A 22,309-nucleotide genomic window follows, 5' to 3' on the forward strand; every position below is an offset into this window, starting at 1 on the left:
CCGTATTGACAACAAACAGAACTTATAAGCAGCATCTATATGTATAAACAAACGTGTGTGCGTAACTCTGGCAAACCAATTTACGGCGCCCTTAATTTAAACCATAGGCGTATATAGAGGGGGGGCGGGTGGGCCGTGCCCACCCCAGCATGGCCTAGTGCCCACCCTACCGATTCAAAATTGTATAATACTGATATCTTCACACAAAAATCCAGGCCAGGCCTCCCCTGAAAAAGAACCCTATACGCCAATGATTTAAACTCTTTTGCAGATAACCAAAAAGCTGCTACAAACGGTACCCTCGACGCCACTCTGACGCAGAACGCAACGCAAAGCGGTAACGTAACCCAAACAGCTGACGCGACGCAAACTCAAACCGCAGACGCACCGCCAACAGACGCAACGCAACCGCAAACAAACGTTGCGCCTACGGGTGACGTAACCCAAGCTAACAGCGTTCCGGAAACTCGGAACGATTCCGCCATCCCTCCAACTAATGCAACAGTAGTAGACGGTACAACAAATGTCAACCCGTAAAAGCTAATGTTTTAACTGAGCAAGTATTTTCGCTTCCGAGCGACAATTTTTAGTTTTCCAATAAGGCTAGGGTCGCCATACGTCAGGATTTGTTCGGACATGTCCGGATTTTTGACCCTTTGTCAGGATTGCGGCCGGACTTACCAAGTGTCCGGATTTTTAGAAATGACCTCATTGAAAAAGGGATATGAAATACTTGTTTTCATGATACATTAATTACACCGTTTTTTATGAGTGTAATGATAAATCAAGTGAATTGATAAAATAGATCTCAATGAATTATTTCGTCACTACTTTAAAGAAAACTCGTACCTCAAATAGATAATTTTTCTGAGTGAACTTTATGAACATTACATCAAGGTTCAATTTTGTTGACATATTGATTTTAGATACGAGAATTTTCAAAGCAGTGACTATTTGCTTAAAACTAGTTACAATCTAATTTTGTGTTTTGGTTTAAATTATAAATCAAAGGTGAAGACCATAAAGTTGCTCACCTATACGCAAGTGGTTAGAATTACTATTTTTTTTCCATTGTGACACGAAAATTAATCATACATTTATATGGATAATTTTCATAACACAGTGGATAAGAGGGTCGTAGCGTAGCGCCACGCTGGCACGTCCTTCCTTCAACTTACGTCAAATCTCTGTTACTAGAAATGTCAGGCGTTTAGGGTGATGATGTCCGGATTTTTTTCAGGACTTTTCCTTTTTTCGTATGGCAACCCTAAATAGGACAAACACAGACTGTAATTTTTAAATTCACAACTACGCACTGACATCCCTTTATTAGTTGTAATAGGCTGGTACAGTCAACTGAAGATATCGATACGACCAAGTTTACAAAAATATGTAGGTATACACGACCTTGATGTTAAGTCAATAAAGTCGTGTATATTTTTTGTAACTTTGATCATATCAATCTTTTTGTTAGTGACTGTACAACAAAAACAGTGGCTAACTAAAGTGAGAACAATGTCTTCTTTTTATACAACGATCGTAGCTCCGTGCCATCTTGAAAAGAAAGTGAATCTATTTTGAAATGCAATGGCAGCCATTTTGAATTTTGCAACTCATGTCATTATAAACTTAGATGTCATATTGGAACGACGCCATTTTGTTTCATCAGTCAAATTCTCATTCTGTCTGTCCCCACCTGCTTAGTTAGATAAGCAAGACAGTATGCTTGATATTTGGCACAAGTTTTTATCTTTGAATGTAAAAAAAAGTTCCACTAATCATTCTATTGCTCGGATAATAAATATTGACCTGTTGGAAGTTTTTCTATCCCGTCTCTGTGATCATTTCTCTCTTTCTCGCGTCGCGTTGAATAATAATAACACTAATCCGCTTTTTTTGACAAAATTAATCTCTACTCTATACTATTTTCTAATAATTTGCCAAGTAAAAAGATTAAAGCGGATAATTATAATGTCGAAGTATTTTCCTAAACAAAAAACAAATAAAATGTTTGTTACTTAGAAAAAAGAAAGGTCTGGAACCTATTCTCGAAATAAGAATCTGAAGTAGTTTTTAAATGTTGCCAAAGCATAAATTCTTTGTTTATGTATTTTCGTAGGAATGTGTACCGTGAGCATAATTATTTTTACGAAAAGGCTATTTTTAATTAAAAATTGGTACTTATTAAGAATAATATGTTAAGTAAAACTTTTTTTTCTAAAGGAATATAAGTGTTGATTATAATAAAAAAAAAAAATTATGTAGACATACTTTTGTGTCATTCATTATAATTATGACGTTTTTTGATTTTTCGTTAATATTTTTAACTTGATATATAATTTCGAGTCTTAGTTTTGAATCTGGTCTTTTTAATATGTAAGAATGTTATTATTAGAACTTTTACTTATTTTTATGTAATTTTAGATAGCACCAATAAAAATTGTATATTGACGTAAGTCATTCATATGTCGATCAATCGTACAAAACTCATCATACTTTTTAACGATCTGTAATATTTATTTATTTATAAATACAGAGCCTATTTCATGTCATCCCCATGCGTGCCCATATAAAATTAATTTTACAATGTCAAATAAAATCAACACAAACAAATCATTGTGCCAAATTTTAAATAAGTAACAACTACACCGTGTTTTTATTTATTTATGCTAATTCGGCAGACGACTAAGGGCTTGATTCACCACTTATCGACTAACTTTAAGTGTCAGATAAAGGAAATGCCGTCTTTGTTTATTCGGACAAAACGAACAGAGACGGTATCACTGATATCCGTCACTTAAAGTTAGTCGACAAGTGGTGAAACAGGCCCGTAGTTTTATCAAATTACCTGGTACTTGATTTTTTAGATATAGAATAAAAGAAACTACATTTTAATTAAGTATAGACTTAACAGTCACTGTAATGTTCAAGCTGTAATATTCACAAACTTGACTGGTACCTAACATTGACGTGATTGATAAAAGAGACGTAGGTAACCCAAATTCTCTTTTTTTACTTAAAAAGTTAATATAAATAAATATCACGGGACAATTCACACCAATTGACCTAGTCCCAAAGTAAGCAAGATATCAACGGTAATCAAAAATAACTAAACACGGTGTATATTGTAACGTGACACTAAACTAAGAAAATGTAATTTTTTATAATAGGTTTACTTTTGTTAATTTATGTATTATAATATTATTCGTAGCTTTCTTTATTTCTGACTTTTAATGTCACTCTTTTTCGGTCCGTAACGAAATGCTTATTATGTATCTCAACGTTTGCCAATTGTTTTTCTTTATCATTAAACAATAAAGGGTTTACATATATAAATACGCGGTAGGATAAATTTGTTCTATAATTTTACAAAAAGAAAATGAAAACTCAAATTCCGCACAATCTATCCCTAACTTATGCACAAATAATGAACTTTTTTTACTCGAAATATCGTCTCGTATATACTTTAGGACAAATGCAAAATCCTAATGTAAATAATTATGTTACACCAAGAGCGCATCCTTACCTATAAATTGTGAAAGTGAGTTGTTCTACTTTCACGCCTTAACTACCTAATAATAGAAAAACCATTCATCCCGAAAAATGCATTGATTCCGACGGCGGGCCGTTAACGAGATCCTTATTCTTTCGCTTAATATGACGGTTTGACGGTATTTCGGATTGGTTAGACACTATAAAAAATGTAGTGCAAATCTTTGTCCATAGGCTAGGGACACATTGTAAAACTATCAAAGGAATTCGACCTATTTCATATAACTCCTTTTGAATGCAGTGTGTGGTAACTAAAACTTTGATTAAGGCTAATTAAATCTCCCAAATAAAAAATCATGCCTACAAAAGAATATAAAGTTATATCATGGAGACGCGTCCACATGGCAATTTAAGGCGAAAATATGAGACATTGTGTCTGCTTGAGGTACACAAAACTAAAACGTTTAATCTGCTTCAGACTGTTGGATGTGTCTTCATTTGTACAATCGAGGGAACTGAATCGCGTACTAAGGTGGGACGTTTCATAATCAATTTCGCTATGATTTCTTTGGCAGTTACGGAATGGCAATATTCGCACCTCGATTGCAACAACGGCGTAAATTTGCGTTGTTGCAATATAGGTGCGCATGACATCAGTACCATAAAGGTTCAACCCTGACATGCGCTTCAGTTTCTTACAGGTATTATGCCGCATACGACGGAATAAAAAAGACATTTGATATCATAAATTTTAATTTCTTGTTTACTGCTATCATACGCTAGGTACGACCACCATTTTTTATAATTAAAAAAATAATTGAAAAAATAATAATCATACAATAATAATAAAATAACGAATGGTACTTGTGACGCTAGTTCCTATTTATTTAATCTCGAATAAGCGCAGCTAGGTGTTGTTGTTTTTTAAATATTTATTTGTGCTAAGATTTACAATATAAATGTTTGCATGTGTGATAATTATATTGTATGTTTTAATAAAGAATATCCAAATTATATTTGTGTATTTATTTAAGTGTTAGACAGTCAGACCTTAATCCACAGCGTGTCTTAAAAATTAATACCTAAGGACTTCATTGTTATTATTGTCTAGAAAATCGTCTCCAAACCATTACCTGCAGAGGAGACCAAGATTAAAAAAGTATAGGTAAAAATAAACTTTCGTCTCAGAATTTCCTCTCGCTTTATAAAATTAGAAAGCTTTGTAGAAGAAGATCTTCCTGATAATAATTACATTATAAAAGTAGAAAAAAAAATAATTGTGTTCGATAACGATGACGTGTCTATAATCGTAACTTACTTCATAAACGCTATTCGTAGCAAGAAAACGGCGCGAAAAAACAATATCCGTTTTCTTTCCCATCGAAATTGCTCCTAATAAATAGTCAATAAAATACTTCCCGCTTATTGTTAACTATTGCAATAATTTCTATCATTTTATTAAAAAGCTGAAACTGGTTTTTCGATAACGCCAGCCTTGTTCAACCCAAGTGTTCACACTCTAATGGCGCCGCACTAAAAATCAATACCCCGCTTGTAAACAACTACTACATGCGGTACGAGCACGATCTATTTTGTTATTAGAACCGTAGTACCCCTTTTTAACGCCATCCATGTTCTGTGTATTTATTTCTATATAATAAAAGTATTCTTATATTAATAACTCTTGGGAAAATGGATTCCGCCAACGTGGGTTACTCGTACCATTTGCCAACAGGCGGCTGGAATTACAAGATTCGCAATACGCTCTCCCAGTTCAGTGACTTGTTTAGTGAATTCAACAAATATATCGCTCCGGCGTACCACCACGACAGATGTGAAAGGTTCGTACCTAGAATGCTTACGTTTATCAAGCTTTATGATGTATCTGCGTAGCTCTTATCAGAATCAGTTGCACGGTGCAGGGTTAGAAAATTAAATCGTAGAAGATGGATTAGGGTTGACATTTCTATACATTTTAACACTAACTAGTTAGCCCTGGGTTAGTAGTTAACTTGGATATAAAAGGTCGTGCCTTACGAGATCTTCTACATATTACCTATATTTATTTTAGCATTAGAAAAAGGGTAAACAATCTAGACAAATCTTTTTTATTGAAAAACGCGTATAAAAATAGTATTACTTAGGAAACCAAAAGAATGGAAATTACCTTTTATTTTTGCCTTTGATGTAAAGTTGTGGCGTATTTTTCAACTGTTTTCAATAAAATACTATATTAAGGTACTTTTCTAATGCAAAAAAAAACGAAGTGTAGTCTTATAAGTGAGCAAATATTATGTAAATACGACTTTAGGTCAAGTTCTCTTTGTATTTAAACTTTCAATAAAATCTGGTCAAGCCTACTCTGCTAAGGCTTTGTGATTTACTTTTTGACTAGATGATAATTGCAACTATATAATCAAGTGTGCCCACGATACGGTGTCTTAAATATGTAGAAATTGACAGATTCTATTGAATTGTACTTTTACTACCACATATTAAGCATTGTTGCATAAATAATCCTAGACTTTCTACTAATATTATAAATGTGAAAGTTTGTGAAGATATTTGGATGTTTCGATGCTTAGATGTTTGGGTGTTTGTGACTCGATCACGTCTAAACCGCTGAACCGATTTAGATAAAATTCGCTATACAGATAGTTTGAGTCCCCGAAAAGGACAAAGGATAGTTTTTATCCCGGAAAATTGCATAGTTCCGGCAGGATAGCGATAAACGAATACTAAGCGGACGGAGTCGCGGGCAACGGCTAGTTATAAAATAAATATCAATAGTAAAATAATTTAAATTCAACTGTGAGATTTAATGGACGCGCGAGCAATTCCATGGGTTAAAACTAACATCGTTTAATAATTTTCTAAGACCGCGGGTAACCTGTACCTACCCTTAGTGTAAGTTTTCGGTCACAAAATACGTCTCGATCGCGTTCGCGTTAAAATCTCTATTTGTATGGAAACACGAACATTACAAACGTTCCGCTAGAGGCGTTGTTCGTGTTTGCATACAAATTGAGATTTAAACGCGAACGCGATCGAGACATATTTTGTTACCGAAAACATACACTAAGGGCACTGAGACCGAGTCTTGTAAAGCCACTCGTCATTACATCCCACTACTGAGGGCCTATTCCGAAATTCGAAAATCGAAAGTTCGTATCATACCGTCCCTCTCACCCTCGTATTAAATAGTATAAGTGTCAGAGGGACGGAACGACACGAACTTCGAATTTTGTAAATTTCAAATTAAATTTCAGACATGTATTCTGAAATCATTCTGAAAAACTCGAAGGCGCGAGTCCGGGTTTGAGACCACGATCCCTGCTTGAGAAGCCACTGGTTAGGTCGGCTTGTGACCTTTGTTATTACTTTGCCAATTTTCACAGGTCGGTGCAAATGAGAATTTACTCCATGCACAAAGGAGAGTTCGTGATGGTTTTCATAGCGTTTTTCGCTTGCTTTGGTTTGGGTGTTTTCATAGGATTAGCAGGTAAGCAATACTTATTAATTTTACTAAAAATTCTCCCTTTTAGGGTTCCGTGCCCAAAGGGTGCCAACGGAACCCTATTACTGAGACTTCTCTGTCTGTCCGTCCGTCTGTCACTAGGACTAAGTATCTCTTGAGTCGTAATAGTTAGACACTTGCAATTTTCACAGATTATGTACTCGTATACTAAAAACAGAATAAAATAAATATTTAACGGGGGCTCCCATACAACAAACGTGATTGTTTTGCCGTTTTTTGATTGATATTAATAACGGCAACAGGTAGACGCTTGAAATATTCACAGAATCTTTAGTTTTATAATCACTTTAAAAATAAATAATTAAATTAAAATAAAATTATTATTTAGTTTTTAGTTTCATTGATTTATTTTGATTGCTTTTAGTTTTATTTAAATCCTTTACTGTTAATTAATTTATGAAAAACCTTTTCCAAGCAAAATTAAAATAAAACAAATATTTAAGGGGGCTCCCATACAACAAACGTGATATTTTTGCCGTTTTTTCGCTAATGTCGAATGTTGTATAAATAATGGTACGGAACCCTTCGTGCGCGAGTCCGACTCGCGCTCGGCCGGTTTTTTGTACTGCTCAAGGAACTACAGCTATAACCCGCTGTGACCGTGGCCATCCATAGGTCCGTCTCCCACGTCCACGACGTCGGTGTCAGCGCTGAGCGTGCTAAGCAACGCCAGCCTCATGGAGCGCGGCCCCTTCCGCCTGCACAGCCCCTCGCTCGGCACCAAAGTGCAGCAGCTCTGGCTGCTCGCAGAAATCCTCACCAACAACAATGATGGTAAGCCAGGGATTCATCTCCCATAGCGTTAAAATGGACCAAATAAGGATGAGACCAGCGGGGCTACTACGAACTTCGAAAACCGAAGTTCGTGTCGTTCCGGTCCTCTGACACTTATACTATTTAATAGGAGAGTGAGAGGGACGGTACGATACGAACTTCGATTTTCGAATTTCGGATTTAGCCCTCTGAACTGGAGTATCCTTTCTAAGTTTAAAATTCCTGTTGCTAAGCGACTTGTAAGTTCGCCATCAGAACAAGCTAGGTTTTGAGCCAGTGCTGGCTGCCAGCACTGGGAATAGAGCGCCAGCCTAAGCCAGTAACTTGTCTGTCTGGGTACTGACGACAGCGTTACTAGTTTCATCTAAACCTTGCTCACCATCAGTCCGTTAAAAAATGCTGGGAACAAATTATCGGAAGCTCCCATCAGCTAGCTGGAATCTGAAGAGTGGTTCACTAATGTTTCGGCGAATAACGTTTGGCAAACTGTTTCATTTCGTAACTGTTTAATATTTCTGAAACTGTAAATATTTCAGAATTCTTAAAAACTAACCTAACCTAACCTAAAGGGGCCTGAAGTGGCGATGGTCCTGAAATAAATCCTGAAATAAGTATTTACACTTTTAGAGTTTGCGAAATGAAGGGTTACCCTGAAGAGTAGACACAAACTATAGAAACTATCAGACGGGCATTATCTTGGACTGACTTGAGCATACGGACATGTGTTTCCGCCTGCACAGCCCCTCGCTCGGCACCAAATTCCAGCAGCGGTCCTAAATCCTCACCAGCAACAACGATCACACGATAATGAAAAGATGATGAGTCTCTCTGGGACTTATCTCCCTGATGCAATAATAGTCTTAACAAAGGCGCTGGTTATATAAAAAGTGACATGCAATGCAAAAGAGCACTTTGCAGCCTAGGTACTTCCGGGGTAAATGTTTTGACTTTTGATTGTTTGAAGAGCTAGAGGATCAAATTTCTCGGAGAGCACCTATAAGCACTGACGAACCGGCAAGTCCTACTTTGTTAGCGATCAACTGATAGGGCTAAAGCTAAACCGAAAGTATAAAACTACAATAAGTTCTCAATTGAACAATGAATCAACGAATGAATTTTATTCTTATTTTACAGAAGAGATTTTCGACAAGAGCTTTCAAGTTAGTATATCAATAGACGGCGTGCTGAGCGACCATACCACGTTCAACCTGATTCCGGAGTCAGAACTGACCAACAGGTAACTATCATACTCATGAAAAAATTACTTTCTGATATATAAATAATTTAATTTAGCTTGCTATTATTTTGTTTTTGTTACAAATAAGCTATTCTAAGACAAGTGAATTAACTCGTTGAAGTGGCAATGGGCGGGCTCTTAAGCACGGAGAACAGATAGCCGTTAGGGCGAAAAGCTCTCCAATGGAGACCAAAAATCGGCAAGCGGAGCGTAGGACGTCCACTTACGAGATGGACGGATGACCTGGTTAAAGTCACAGGCTCACGGTGGATGCAGGCAACTTCGAACCGAAGCAACTGGAGGTCTATGGGGGAGGCCTACGTCCTATGGCTGATATGGTTATATGATGATGACCAATAAAATACGAAAGACCAATATATCAATCAATCCTATTTGCGGGACCAATAAATCTGGTTCGAAGGACCAATATGAAAACCAATAAATTCGCTGGTGTACTATTTCCTCTGAATTTAGAACTGACAGTTTATCGAAGCATATTCCCATCCCAGCCTATACGAGTATACGTCCCACTGCTGGGCACAGGCCTTCTTTCAGAATAAGCTTGGGCTGTAGTTACGCGGGCCCAGTGCGTATTGGGATCAAAGTTTATTATTAGTATTTTAATTGATTTAAGTGGTTGGCCGTCTAAGCGGTTATGGTTGTGTCTCTGGCCAATGACTCCTTTATTTCAGAACACAACATTTAAAATGTAAGAAGCAGGTGTGCGAGGAGGTGATGATCTTGCATCTCGGAGCTCTCGAGTACACGCACTATATGCTCAACGTGCGATTCTACGGACTGAAGGAGTTCCACAAACGATACTTTATAAAAGAGATAGTATTCTACGTAAGTAATGTTGGCAGACATCGGTTAGGTGCATTCGCCTGCATTCGAGTAATAGTAGAAGATCCGAACTTGGAAAGATCTGCACCGGTCTGATAATAGAATTAAATGTATTTTATAATAAATTTAGTGGTTGTTTCACCATCAATTGATTAGTCTTAACTGACGGTTAAATGTGATGCCGTCTCCGTCTATTCGAACAAAACAAATATAGACGGCATAACATTTAACCGTCAGTTAAGGCTAATCAATCAATGAAGAAACAGCCCCTTAGTATATTAGAAAATATATTAGAAATGGTTTTGCTAAAAAAATCCTGGACAGGCAATTTTTTTTTAGATTTTTTAATGATTTTCAATTACATGCAGACAACCCTATATTGATTACCTTATCTTGTGTTCGCAATAAAACAGCGCTTCATCATCATCCCAGCCTATATACGTCCCACTGCTGGGCACAGGCCTCCTCTCAGAATGAGTGCGCTTACGTTGATATACAATTTGTTATATTATCTTTAAAGTGAAAGTAACTAACATCGACATAACTGTTTAAGTTTATACCTGGCAACCCAGTAGTTCGTCCAGGTAAACAATAGCAAACCTAAGGTCTACATATGCTTTATGTCAAAATAAAATTTCCTTATTATCTCGATGATGCAAAAAAAATTATTAAAAACATATTTTTTTTCAATAATTAAAAATAGTCAAGATTTTTTAGCAATTTAATTATAATATATTTTCTAATATACTAAATTTATTATAAAATAGGTTTCATTCTGTTATCAGACCGGTGCAGATCTTTTTAAGTTCGGGTCTTAGACCATAATATCTGCCAAAGCGGAGCGTAAAATATCTAACACTTCCCCCGGCCCTGGAAATAGTCGTATCTCATATTTATTATGCACGATTTGTTATGTCAGATATTGGTGCTGGAGACTGTAACTACTCGTTAACACGGTATCTGACAACTCCTGAATTTGCCATTCCAATATATGGGCATTTTGTCAAAAAAGTGTACTTTTACCTTTTATTCAATGATAGAATTTCAATATATCCCTTTCCTATTGTCCCTTTCTAAAACGTTTTTCTGTAAGCAGCAGGTATAGCGCTACCTAACCAGATATCTAAGTGCCTTTGTTTTTTTTTTTCAGTTTAAAACTTACAACCCTGCCTTCACGCAGATGGAGACATGGTTCCGATTTATATTTCTACTAACGACGTTCACGATCGCGGTGAGTAAAATTATAAGACAATAACAAAACAAGGATAGCCAACGGATTTATAGAGGGGTGGTTATAAAATATCATCAGACATGTCGTAAATCGCCTTACTTTAAGTATAAATCCCCTCCCCCCTAAACGATTAAGTCAAAGTCAAAATATCTTTATTCAATTTAGGCTATAACAAGCACTTATGAATGTCAAAAAAGAACAACCACCGATAAATACTAATAATAAAAATTAATTCTTCTCCAACTGCGATTGGCGAAAACTAGAAAATGTTTTATTTCCCAGTTTAAAAATTAACCATCTACTCGTGTCAGTTAAATCAATGAATGATGTAAAATTTAAAACCTTTCTTAAAAAGAAGTTGACTCAAAGAGGCTCTGTATAATATTAAAGACTATTTTGAAGCTATTTTGACATACATTTTTATCAGAAATTCTTATTGTGTAAAAATGGGCATATCTGCCAATTAAGTAAATTAATGGTATTATTTTTATATTTTAGAATTTTAATAATTATTATTTAACATCAAATTAAGATTACATATTTCGTTTAATTATAATCCAATTTTTGTAATTTAAATTATTTTTTCCGTTTTGTTAACTGTAAGTACTTTTATAATATGTAAGACTTGATCTAGTGCATAATTTATTTGTAGGGCTGTAGCTAGTAATAAATAAACACAACGTTTCAGTGCTGGTTCGCGCACTCCCTGCGCAAGTACTCCACCCATGACTGGTCCATCGAGCAGAGGTGGCTATCCCTGCTGCTGCCACTTCTTCTGCTGTACAATGGTTAGTCATAATATTCATTACTTAGCGTAGCGTAGGCGAGTTGCACCGCCAGTATTACCAGACCGAGACAACTTGGGGATCTTCAAATAACGAGTCTATTCATTTTTTTTTTATTCGACTGGATGGCAAACGAGCAAGTGGGTCACCTGATGGTAAGAGATCACCACCGCCCATAAACATCTGCAACACCAGGGGTATTGCAGACGCGTTGCCAACCTAGAGGCCTAAGATGGGATACCTCAAGTGCCAGTTATTTCACCAGCTGTCTTACTCTCCACGCTGAAACACAATAGTGCAAGCACTGCTGCTTCACGGCAGGATTAGCGAGCAAGATGGTGGTAGCAATCCGGGCGGACCTTGCACAAGGTCCTACCACCTGCAAAAGACCGGCAACACATCCGTAACTCTTATGTTATGGATGTCCATGGGAGGCGGTGACTGCTTTCCAGCGGGTGACCCGCCTGCTCGTTAACGCCCTATCATATAAAAAACCGGCCAAGAGCGTGTCGGACACGCCCAAAATAGGGTTCCGTAGCCATTGCGAAATATTAAGTAATATTTTTCTAAGGATTTCGTCCTTAGGCTGCTATTTATTTACTCTTAAACTACTCATAATTCTCAAGCAAACTTAACCATTATAGTTTTCCTTGAAAGTTTGATATACTTACTACCATCCTGAATTTTTTCAAATTGGGACGCTCGATTTTCATGAAAATTTGCACTTTAAAGTTGAATATTTCGCAAACAAATCACTGAATCGAAAAATCGTCTTAGCAAACCCCTAATGGTTTTAAAAGACCTATCCAACGATACCACAATATAGGGTTGAATGAGAAAAAAAAATCACCCCCACTTTACGTCTATGGGAGGTGCCCTAAAAAAATTTTTTTTAAATTTTTTATTGTACCATTTTGTCGGCATAGTTTACATATATATCCGTGCAAAATTACAGCTTTCTAGCATTGATAGTCCCTGAGCAAAGCCGCGGACGGACGGACAGACAGACAGACAGACATGGCGAAACTAAAAGGGTTTTTGCCATTTTGGCTCCGGAACCCTAAAAAGGACGTCCAACGAGATGGACTGATGACCTGGTTGAGCCGCGGGTTCACGGTGGTTGCAGCCCGCCTCCAACCGAAGCAACTGGAGGTCTATGGGGGAGGCATGTCCGACGTCCGTCCCACGGCTATTATTGTGATGATGATGCTGATTAATTTCTTACACTTTTTTATCCGTGCATAAAAGGTACACGTGTCATACAAACGTGTAGCTGTCTTGCAATACTGCTGCTAAGTGCGACTGACAATAGCGAACTACCCTCATTTTCAGACGTTATATTGATAAGTACAGTCACCAGCATTAATATCTGCAACAGCGGAGCGTGCAAAAATATCTGACACGCCCTTCCGGCCCTAGAAATAGAGTCGTATCTGATATTTATGCACGCTTGTTGTGTCAAATATTGATGCTGGTGACTGTACCTATTAATTTATGTTCTCCGTGCCGTGCTTTTCTGGCGGTGGACGGACGACCTTAAGAAGGGCTGAAGACAGTGTTGTGGCGCGCCATGGAAGAGGCTTATGTCCAGCAGTGGACTGCTGTAGGCTGATGATGATAATGATGAATTTATGTTCGTTTATTTCACTATAATTGGCTGAGTCAATGAGTTCAATATTAAAAAATATCTAAATAAACATTGATTCACCGTCTTTATGTGCAGATCCCATATTCCCCCTGCGCCTGGTGTCGAGCAGCTGCTTCGCGCCGCTCATGGACTCCGTGTTCCAGACCACCTTCCTGGGCTGCGTCATGCTGTCCTGGCTCGCGCTCTACCACGGGCTCAGACAGGTAATGCGTCTACAGATCTGGGTCCGAAGGACCAAAAAATCCGGGTCGAAGGACCACAGAAATCGGGTCAGAGCACCAACAAATAAGGTTCGAAGGAACATTAAAACTGGTTCGAAGGACGAATAAATCTGGTTCGACGGACCAATATAAAAACCTGGGATGTAACGGATTGATCGACGGATGTGGTTTTATCGGAACCGCAAGCGGAACCAGAATCGGAACCGAAAACTGAACCGGAACCAGAATCGGAGCCCGAGTGATAAGTGGACGAGATGTTAATGTAGCACGTGGCTAGCGAGGCGATGAGCGAATGACTAGTCATTCGCTCATCGCCTCGCTTATAATAGTTATTTATGATACAAGTGCGGAAAGTAGGCAATTCCCAACGAGTGGCGGAGAACTTGAAACACGAGCGAAGCGAGTGTTTTGAGCCGGCACGAGTTGGGAATTTCCTACTTTCGACACGTATATCATACAACGTTTTACAATGCATTAAGTGAGGAAAAAAATCTTGGCAGTGTCTAACATCATTTACTTGCCATACTCCTTTTACTACAGTAGCAGCCAGTAGATATACATACCGACATGCACGCCAAACCAAAATCGTTAACGTATACACTTTATTAAACCAACTTTCATAACAGTCATTGACTCAGAAGATTGATTTAGAACAGCTACAGCTACTAATGATAGGTAAAGGAGACTGTTTTAGTATCGTGATTTTTTATGACTAAATTATTAGCCCTTGTTGCTTGACATTTTCCACACTTATATTGGCTAGTCCTTATCTCCTGCACGCTCCTATAATGCTAAATATCAGTGCAACCCGTGAATTAATCCGTGTAATAGTTAATTATCATCAAGTATATGTATTATGTATCTAATCTACCAGCTATTAACAAAAAGTTACCGTAAATCTGAAATTTTTTTGCTTTGGAACTGTAAATAAATCAAAATTGGTTCACTAATTCTAATAGATAAAAGCAAATAAAATAAGAATAAGACATACCGGTCGATGTTATAATATCCATGTGTGTAGAAGTAGATTATTCTATCAATTTACGATGTTTATTAACTTAGGTATGTATATTATAGTTCACGTATTTTGTTCAGCATTGAGTTTGTCACTGACAATATGTGCTTCGTGGAGGACGTAAGGCGGCGTAAAGTCAGATATAAATTCATCATTTGAACTCTTCATTTTAATTTACTCATCAAAAATTAATTCACCAGACTGAACTCATGAACATTACTTTGGCGGGGTTTCATGACAGGCGCGAACGGGTAACCATGATTGGTTCGTGCCACGTCGTGCGCGCGCACTGAAAGCTCATTGGTTAACTTTCGAGTGCGCGCGCTTGACGTCGCACGGTCCGAATTGGACTCAAGAATTTATTTCCTTTTTTTTCATAACTTTAAACGGAATTAAAATATGAGTTTACATGAAAAAAAATATTAACGTTCTCTTTTCTGTCGCGTTTAATCTGTATTATCTTATCAGTAAATATTCAGTTGGTTGCATCAAACGTTTTCTTATTTGTTCAAAGACTAACTATAACGACTCTTTAGACTTATTTTTTTAACAATAGTTTGGACATCATTTGGCAATTTAAAAAGTTACTTTACCGCACAAGTGCGGTAAGTAAAATCCATACAACTTTTCCGCACACTTGTGGATGCGTGCAGGAATCACTAATTTTCTATGGATATGTTGACCCACGTCAAGAGGCACTTTCCGAGCACGTGCATTGTAAACCTTGTTTTTGATGTATGCCGCTCAACTCCCCCCGCCGCACTAAGCATTGACATCCGATTTAACTTCCGTTTCAAAAGTAACCGACACTACAGACACGTTTCAAAACAAACACACACACTTTCGCATTTATAATATTAATATAGATTTTTTAACTTGTTCCAGAACGAGCGAAGTTTCCTCTCGTTCTACCTGTTCAAGCTGGTGGTGGTGGGGGCGCTGTGGACGCCGGGCGTGGTGCTGGCCGCCTGGCAGAAGTACTACGGCTATTACGACCCCACGTTTAACTACATGATGAACCCTAATTATTCGGTAAGCCTACAAAAACCCCAAGTCTGTTATAGGCTGACCAGGAATATAAAAAACCTGACGCGAGGGCAGCACTTCTACGTTTTATATTGCAACATTCTTTACTCTTACTATATGGTACCTGGGCCAATCAACTATTTTACCGAACACTTTAAGCGTCTCCTGCGTTACCAAAATTGTCACTGGCGTTACCAAAAAATCGCACTTCCAACAAGATATTTCATTGTTTATAGGTTGAACTTACGTAGGATGGCATGTATTCATGCACACCATTTATTAAATTAACAGAAAAAACATGTTTACTTACAAAAGTCTGCAATTGTTTGAAAAGATGTGCGACAGATAGTGTCTGATAAAAAGTTGATTAGCCCACCTATCAGTTTATATTACTGACAACGGTATCGGTGATGTTATTTAAAGGAATATTTTCTAATCCTTCAGACTTTTTCTATGACAAATACTTTTATACATTGTGAATTATTTTCCTTCCAAGGCTATGGATAATCTTCAGCATTTTAACGCACAAAACACAAAATAACACTTTTAAATACGACGCGCAAACAACGTTAAACTTTGACAGCAATAGACAGATGACATTTGAATTTATTGTTACCAGTGCAAGAAATTAATTCTATTGGTTTTCCGCAAATATAACGAGGTTTTTTTATAATTCTGGTCAGCCTTTACAAAAATCCTCATTGCGAATGGATGCTAATCCTATCCTACTATAATATTATAAATGTGAAAGTTTTTGAGTGAGTGAGTGATGTGAGTGAGTGAGTGAGTGAGAAGTAACAAACACACTGAGTTTTTCAGTGTGTTTGTTACTTCTTCACGCTGAAACGGCTGGACGGATTTGGATGAATTTTGGCAAAAAGTTAGTTTATTACCTGGATTAAAACATAGGATTCTTTTTATCCCGATATTCCCACGGGATAGGGATAAAATGTCTAAATAACAACCGCTGGGCTTAGTCATGAAATTTGGTATGTAGGTAGCTGGACGTCTGGAATAACACATACTTAGGCTACTTTTATCTCGATGTTCCCACGGGATAGGGATAAAATCTCGAACTAATAACCGCTGGGCTTAGAGTCATGAAATTTGGTATATAGATAGCTGGACATCTGGAATAACACATAGACTACTTTTTATCCCGATATTCCCACGGGATAGGGATAAAATCTCTAAATAACAACCGCTGGGCTTAGAGTCATGAAATTGGGTGTGGAGGTAGCTGGACGTCTGGAATAACACATAGGCTACTTTTATCCCGATGTTCCCACGATGAGATAGGGATAAAATCTCGAACTAATAACAGCTGGGCTTATAGTCATGAAATTTGGTATGTAGGTAGCTGGACATCTGGAATAACACATAGGCTACTTTTATCCCGATGTTCCCACGAGATAGGGATAAAATCTCGAACTAATAACCGCTGGGCTTATAGTCATGAAATTTGGTATGTAGGTAGCTGGACGTCTGGAATAACACATAGGCTACTTTTATCCCGATGTGCCCACGAGATAGGGATAAAATCTCTAAATAACAACCGCTGCGCTTAGAGTCATGAAATCTGGTATGTACTCGTAGGTAGCTGGACGTCTGGAATAACACATAGGCTACTTTTTATCCCGATATTCCCACGGGATAGGGATAAAATCTCGAAATAACAACCGCTGGGTTTAACTCATGAAATTTGGCATGAGTGTATGAAACACACACACATTTATATGAAAATCTGAAAAACCACAGGCATAGATAATTACGCCTAGCCCATACTTACAAAATTGTATCTATTTCTGTTGCCTAGTTTTCAAATGAGACTGGGACTACGATTGTATGGAGAATGGAACGAAGAGACTTCTCTTAAGCGTTTCTATTGGTTGAATAAATACACATTGCTCGAAACACATCCTCACACGGCTCGGATGGAACCGCGGTTTCCGATATTCCGGTAGAACCGGGATTTATTATAATACAGACACGTGATATCCTGATGATGAGTCACGATCTTATGGCCTAAATAGATACACGATTTACTCACGTATTATAGTCGAGATGTACCCGACATGGTTCGGGTTGGTTCGTAACATGTGGGGCATGTCTCGACTATTTAATATTAATAATAATAAGTAATAAATTTGTTTATTTTCAGTTAAAAACCCGTAGCAATTTACAAAAGGAAAAAATTACAAATACTCGTGAAAAAATTAAATTATAAAAAAATACAAAAATTAAAATTAATAAGCGTGAGCCGTGTATTTATTTACATAACTATGATAGGATAGAGAGAGAGAGTGAGAGAGAAAATACATGGAGAACATTTTTATAAAACATCGAATAGTACCATCAGCCAAATAAGTGGTCTATCAATTTTTAAACAAGTCCCTATCAAATGAATAGGTCGCTAAAGTCGGACTTTCAAGTTGGCAGACGCGTCTATTTTGTTTTATGACAAGCAAACGATTATCAACTTTAGGGTGATAGACCACACATTTGGCTGATTGTACCTATTAAGTAGTATCATGACATGGTACAGAAACACAACTTTTAAATTCAGTCATTCGTTTGTTTGCACGACGCGCAATGTGCTTTATCTGTGACGGCCAGGGCAGAATACGTTCTAGTGGGCGAAAACCTAATGAATAAAATCTTTTATTTTCAGGTGGTGAAGGTAATCTTCTTCAGTGGGATCGTCATTTACTTTCTGTATCTGCTCGTCCTCATAGTCAAGGCGTACAGTGATCTCAGGAACATGCCGTTCTTTGGTAAGCTTACCCTACTAATATTAGGTATAGGTGAATGCGAAAGTCTGTGAGTGAGTGAGTATGTTTGTTACTTCTTCACGCTGAAACGAATGAATTTGGATGAAATTTGGCAAAAGGTTAGTTTATAATCTGGATTTAAACATAGGATACTTTTTATCGCGATATTCCCACGGGATAGGGATAAAAACTTAAAATTTCAACCGCTGGGTTTAGAGTTTTGAAATTTTGGATAGATGCTCTGAACTTAACACAACCTCAATGAATACTATGATATAAATTTTGGGAATTCCCAGGGGAATTTTGTAATATCCCGGAAATTCAATTGTAACTACCAGGCCGAACAGTTTCCGCGTGCGAAGCGACGGGTAACCTCTAGTATAGAATAGAATATTTGTTTAACATAGGTAGTTAATAAAGATCTTAAAATCTAAAGGGATTTACTACGTTAAGTTACATTCTTACAATATGTGGTAATATATTGTAATCTCATACCCTTAAATGAGAAAAAATTGTGTAATTTGTAATTCGGGGATTTTGAAAACGGGTGCAGCAGATGACGTCATAGCCAAGTACCCTTACATTGATAGGTGTTCGCCTCAGCGGACATGATTCAAGACTATCATATATTTTATGTAGAAATTTTTGGACTATATAAGGTATAAGGTAACGACGAGGTTTGAATCATGAACTTTTCAATTTTGACAATTTAAGGGCAACGTCCATGACTTCTTTTTATTAACCCCCGACGCAGAGGGGTGTTATAAGTTTGACCGCTATGTGTGTCTGTCTGTGGCACCGTAGCTCTTAAACGGGTGGACCGATTTGAATGCGGTTTTTTTTTAAAGCAGGTTTTCTAGCGATTGTTCTTAGATGTCTAAATATAAATGCAAGAACAACATCGGGTATAGCGGGGGTAGCGAGCGGGAGGGTTAGGTTTCCATCCGCGCGTTTTGGGTAAAGAAGTTCAGACTTGTATTGTTAACGTACAGGAATCAATTATGCCGAATATTCGTTTCGGTGAAACCCATGTTGGGCCCATCTCTACTATCTATCTATCATTTCCAGACGTGAGACTCCGCTGCCTCTCAATAGTGGTGGGCACGGTGACGGCCATCACAGCGATCCTGGCGGCCCACGGCTGGGGCCCGGCGGCGCTCCAGGACCACTGGGCCTCCCAGCCGCGGGTCCACTACGACACCTCCGCCCCCTTCATGGCGCTTTACGGATTGTTCAACTTCAAGATGTACATACTAGCTTATCTTTTTTCTCCTGGAGGTGGATCAATCCATGGTGAGATTCGTTGTATATTTTTTTAATTAGTTAAGAAAAGACAGCGAAGAGTAATAGGGTCTCCGTTTTTACCTTTTGGCTACGGAACCCTAAAAACACAATTTAACATAAAACTCAGTCGCCCAGATACTTACAAATAAATTATAAATTAGTCATACACTTTATTCATAGTCTACTTCGGCTTCGGTCTGATTCACCGTTTTATTAGTTTTTCCTTGTCCCCAATAAAAAATGTCTCTGGCTGCAATACTATATTATACTATGCAATACTGTTCGGACATAACAAACAAGGACAGCATCACAGCTCATCATAGCAGCATCTGATAAACTTCTTGATCTTGCCATAAACACAGACGGGAACGAGAGAAACCACGTAGTTTAGCAACACTAGTACTAAAGCTCAACACACACAGTCGATGGGTGCGGGTCGGTAGCCGGCCGGATCGGGAGCGCGACGGGCCTATTCACATGGCGGTATATGGACGACATCACACCAACCCAGCGGCAAGGCGGTGTTTGTATAGAAAGAAAGAAAGCAAAAAAATATTGCCACAAAATAAAACACATCAAATACGTATATTATACGCGTATATATAGCAACGTACACCCGCAAGTGAAATTCTTCAGACATCTTTAAACACACTGTCTCTCGATAGCCGCTGCTAGCCCATTCACCGACCCAACCCGCTCTCTGTGTGAATACAACGAACCGCGCGGCTCACGCGTCGGAAACGACCCGACCAGCACCCGCCCTCTTTAAGCGTTGCGCTTTTAAAACTTTTTTTATTTCAGAAACGGCCATAACCAAAGACAACCCAGCATTCTCTATGATCAACGATTCGGACGAAGAAGTCATCTACGGCTCCGATGAGGAAAGCCGACGGCCTTTGAACTCCCATCATCGGATGAATGAGGACATATGATTGAATCCACAGACAAATTAAATGTACCTATTTTTTTCCTTGTTATAAAGTTATATTGAGACTTACGTTTGTTTCATTATTGAGCATCGCGTTTTGTCGAATTCAAAATGGCTTGGCGTCTGGTTATTGCAATAAGTATGTAGAAAGAAAAAGTGACGTGAAAATGAAGGCACTCACTCACGCACTTACTCAGCAGTGGGTGGATGTGGGCTGATTTGACTGATTGAAGTATAAACTGGAAACCCGGCCGGTTATCTATCCGCTGGACTGATCAAGTGAAAGCCGCTGTATGTGAAAACCGCGTATCTGACTAAGCCAACAGATGGATATGGCGGAAGAACGTGCAGAGAGCTGTGTCCGCCTCTACCACTAACGTGGACGCCTCAATGTAACCACGCAAGGCCCCTTTAGTCCCATTTCGAAGCCATATTTGGTAGCTAGCTTCAAAATGGGAAAAATATTCCCGACTTGAAGTTGACTACGGGATAGGAAAATCGTTCCCATTTGAAAGCACAATTCCTATTTCGTAGCTAGTTACCAAATCTTGCTACGAGATGAGACTTGAGGCTTACCTCTCTACCAATAGCGAAACGACGAGGAAGAAGTTGTACGCATTCTTAGACAACAGCTAAGACGTAATAACTATTAGAACTTCATTCAACTCGAAAGTTTTAAGACGTTAACTATATATACGCAAATTAATAATTGCAAACAAAATGATAAACCACCTCTTTAGGTCTGATGACGTGACAATGGCTTACGTGAGCAGAAAGCTGCCGTTGCCGCATTAATGTATGGTAGGTAGGTAATTACCAATTTTCAAAATCAACCGTTACCTGAACTAAGGAAATTATTTAAAATTATACACAGTGGACGACTAATACAGGGTGGAGATTGATTAGCAGAGTTATTGACTCGAAATATAGCCACGCTTTTTAAGCGGTACTTACACTGCATTTCGATCACAACATATTATGAAAACATTAATTTCAGTCAGTTTAGTTTCATTTAGTTATGGAAACATTTCTTAACTGCAATTAAAAAGTCCCGAAAAACATTTACAGGTGTGTTCAATCAGTCAAATGAAACCAACCATCTGGTGAAATTTGAAGACTTTGTCTGTAGGTACATTTTTTATTAAAAGACATTTTTGCGCTTTTTTCCATGGCAATAGAAATGAGAATGACACGTCAAATGGTACGAAGAAACGTGCAGAAAACTGTCGAAACTAACTTAATGCTTCCGATACGACACGAGCTCCATGTTTTTACAAATCTAAAGACCAATGGCGCAATGTTTAGTTCCGACTTTGTAATTTCTCCGCACTATCTTGGTCTCTCAAGAATTTGAAGAAGAAACCCGTGTGGTGTCGCGTTAGAATTACACCTCTCCATCTTTTCCGTGGATGTCGTAAGAGGCGACTGAGGATATAGGTTAAGGTGTACCGTAGGCGACAGGCTAGCAACCTGCCACTATATTGTACCGTTTTTGTCAAACCTAAAATTGCTAAAA

General features: G+C 38.1%; 2 protein-coding genes across 3 annotated transcripts in view; both read left to right on the forward strand.

The window, feature by feature from the left end:
- Window positions 1-4,506, forward strand: part of LOC141427622 (aminopeptidase N-like) — a 31,470-nt gene extending 26,964 nt beyond the window's left edge. For both annotated transcript variants that reach the window (XM_074087230.1, XM_074087231.1), the window contains one exon: window positions 272-4,506. In XM_074087230.1, coding sequence (XP_073943331.1) covers window positions 272-537 — 266 coding nt within the window. In that variant the 3' untranslated portion in view covers window positions 538-4,506. The remainder of the gene's footprint in view (window positions 1-271) is intronic.
- Window positions 4,507-5,026: 520 nt separating this feature from the next.
- Window positions 5,027-20,862, forward strand: LOC141427108 (transmembrane protein 181). Its single transcript, XM_074086340.1, has 12 exons — window positions 5,027-5,333; window positions 6,891-6,994; window positions 7,646-7,804; window positions 8,939-9,041; window positions 9,734-9,887; window positions 11,035-11,115; window positions 11,804-11,903; window positions 13,624-13,751; window positions 15,670-15,816; window positions 18,482-18,584; window positions 19,650-19,874; window positions 20,667-20,862. The coding sequence occupies exons 1-12, from the start codon at window positions 5,185-5,187 to the stop codon at window positions 20,795-20,797; spliced, it is 1,584 nt and encodes a 527-aa protein (XP_073942441.1). The 5' UTR covers window positions 5,027-5,184; the 3' UTR covers window positions 20,798-20,862.
- Window positions 20,863-22,309: the final 1,447 nt, after the last annotated feature.

Source organism: Choristoneura fumiferana, chromosome 4 (genome assembly GCF_025370935.1).
Source record: "Choristoneura fumiferana chromosome 4, NRCan_CFum_1, whole genome shotgun sequence".
NCBI classification, from domain to species: domain Eukaryota; kingdom Metazoa; phylum Arthropoda; class Insecta; order Lepidoptera; family Tortricidae; genus Choristoneura; species Choristoneura fumiferana.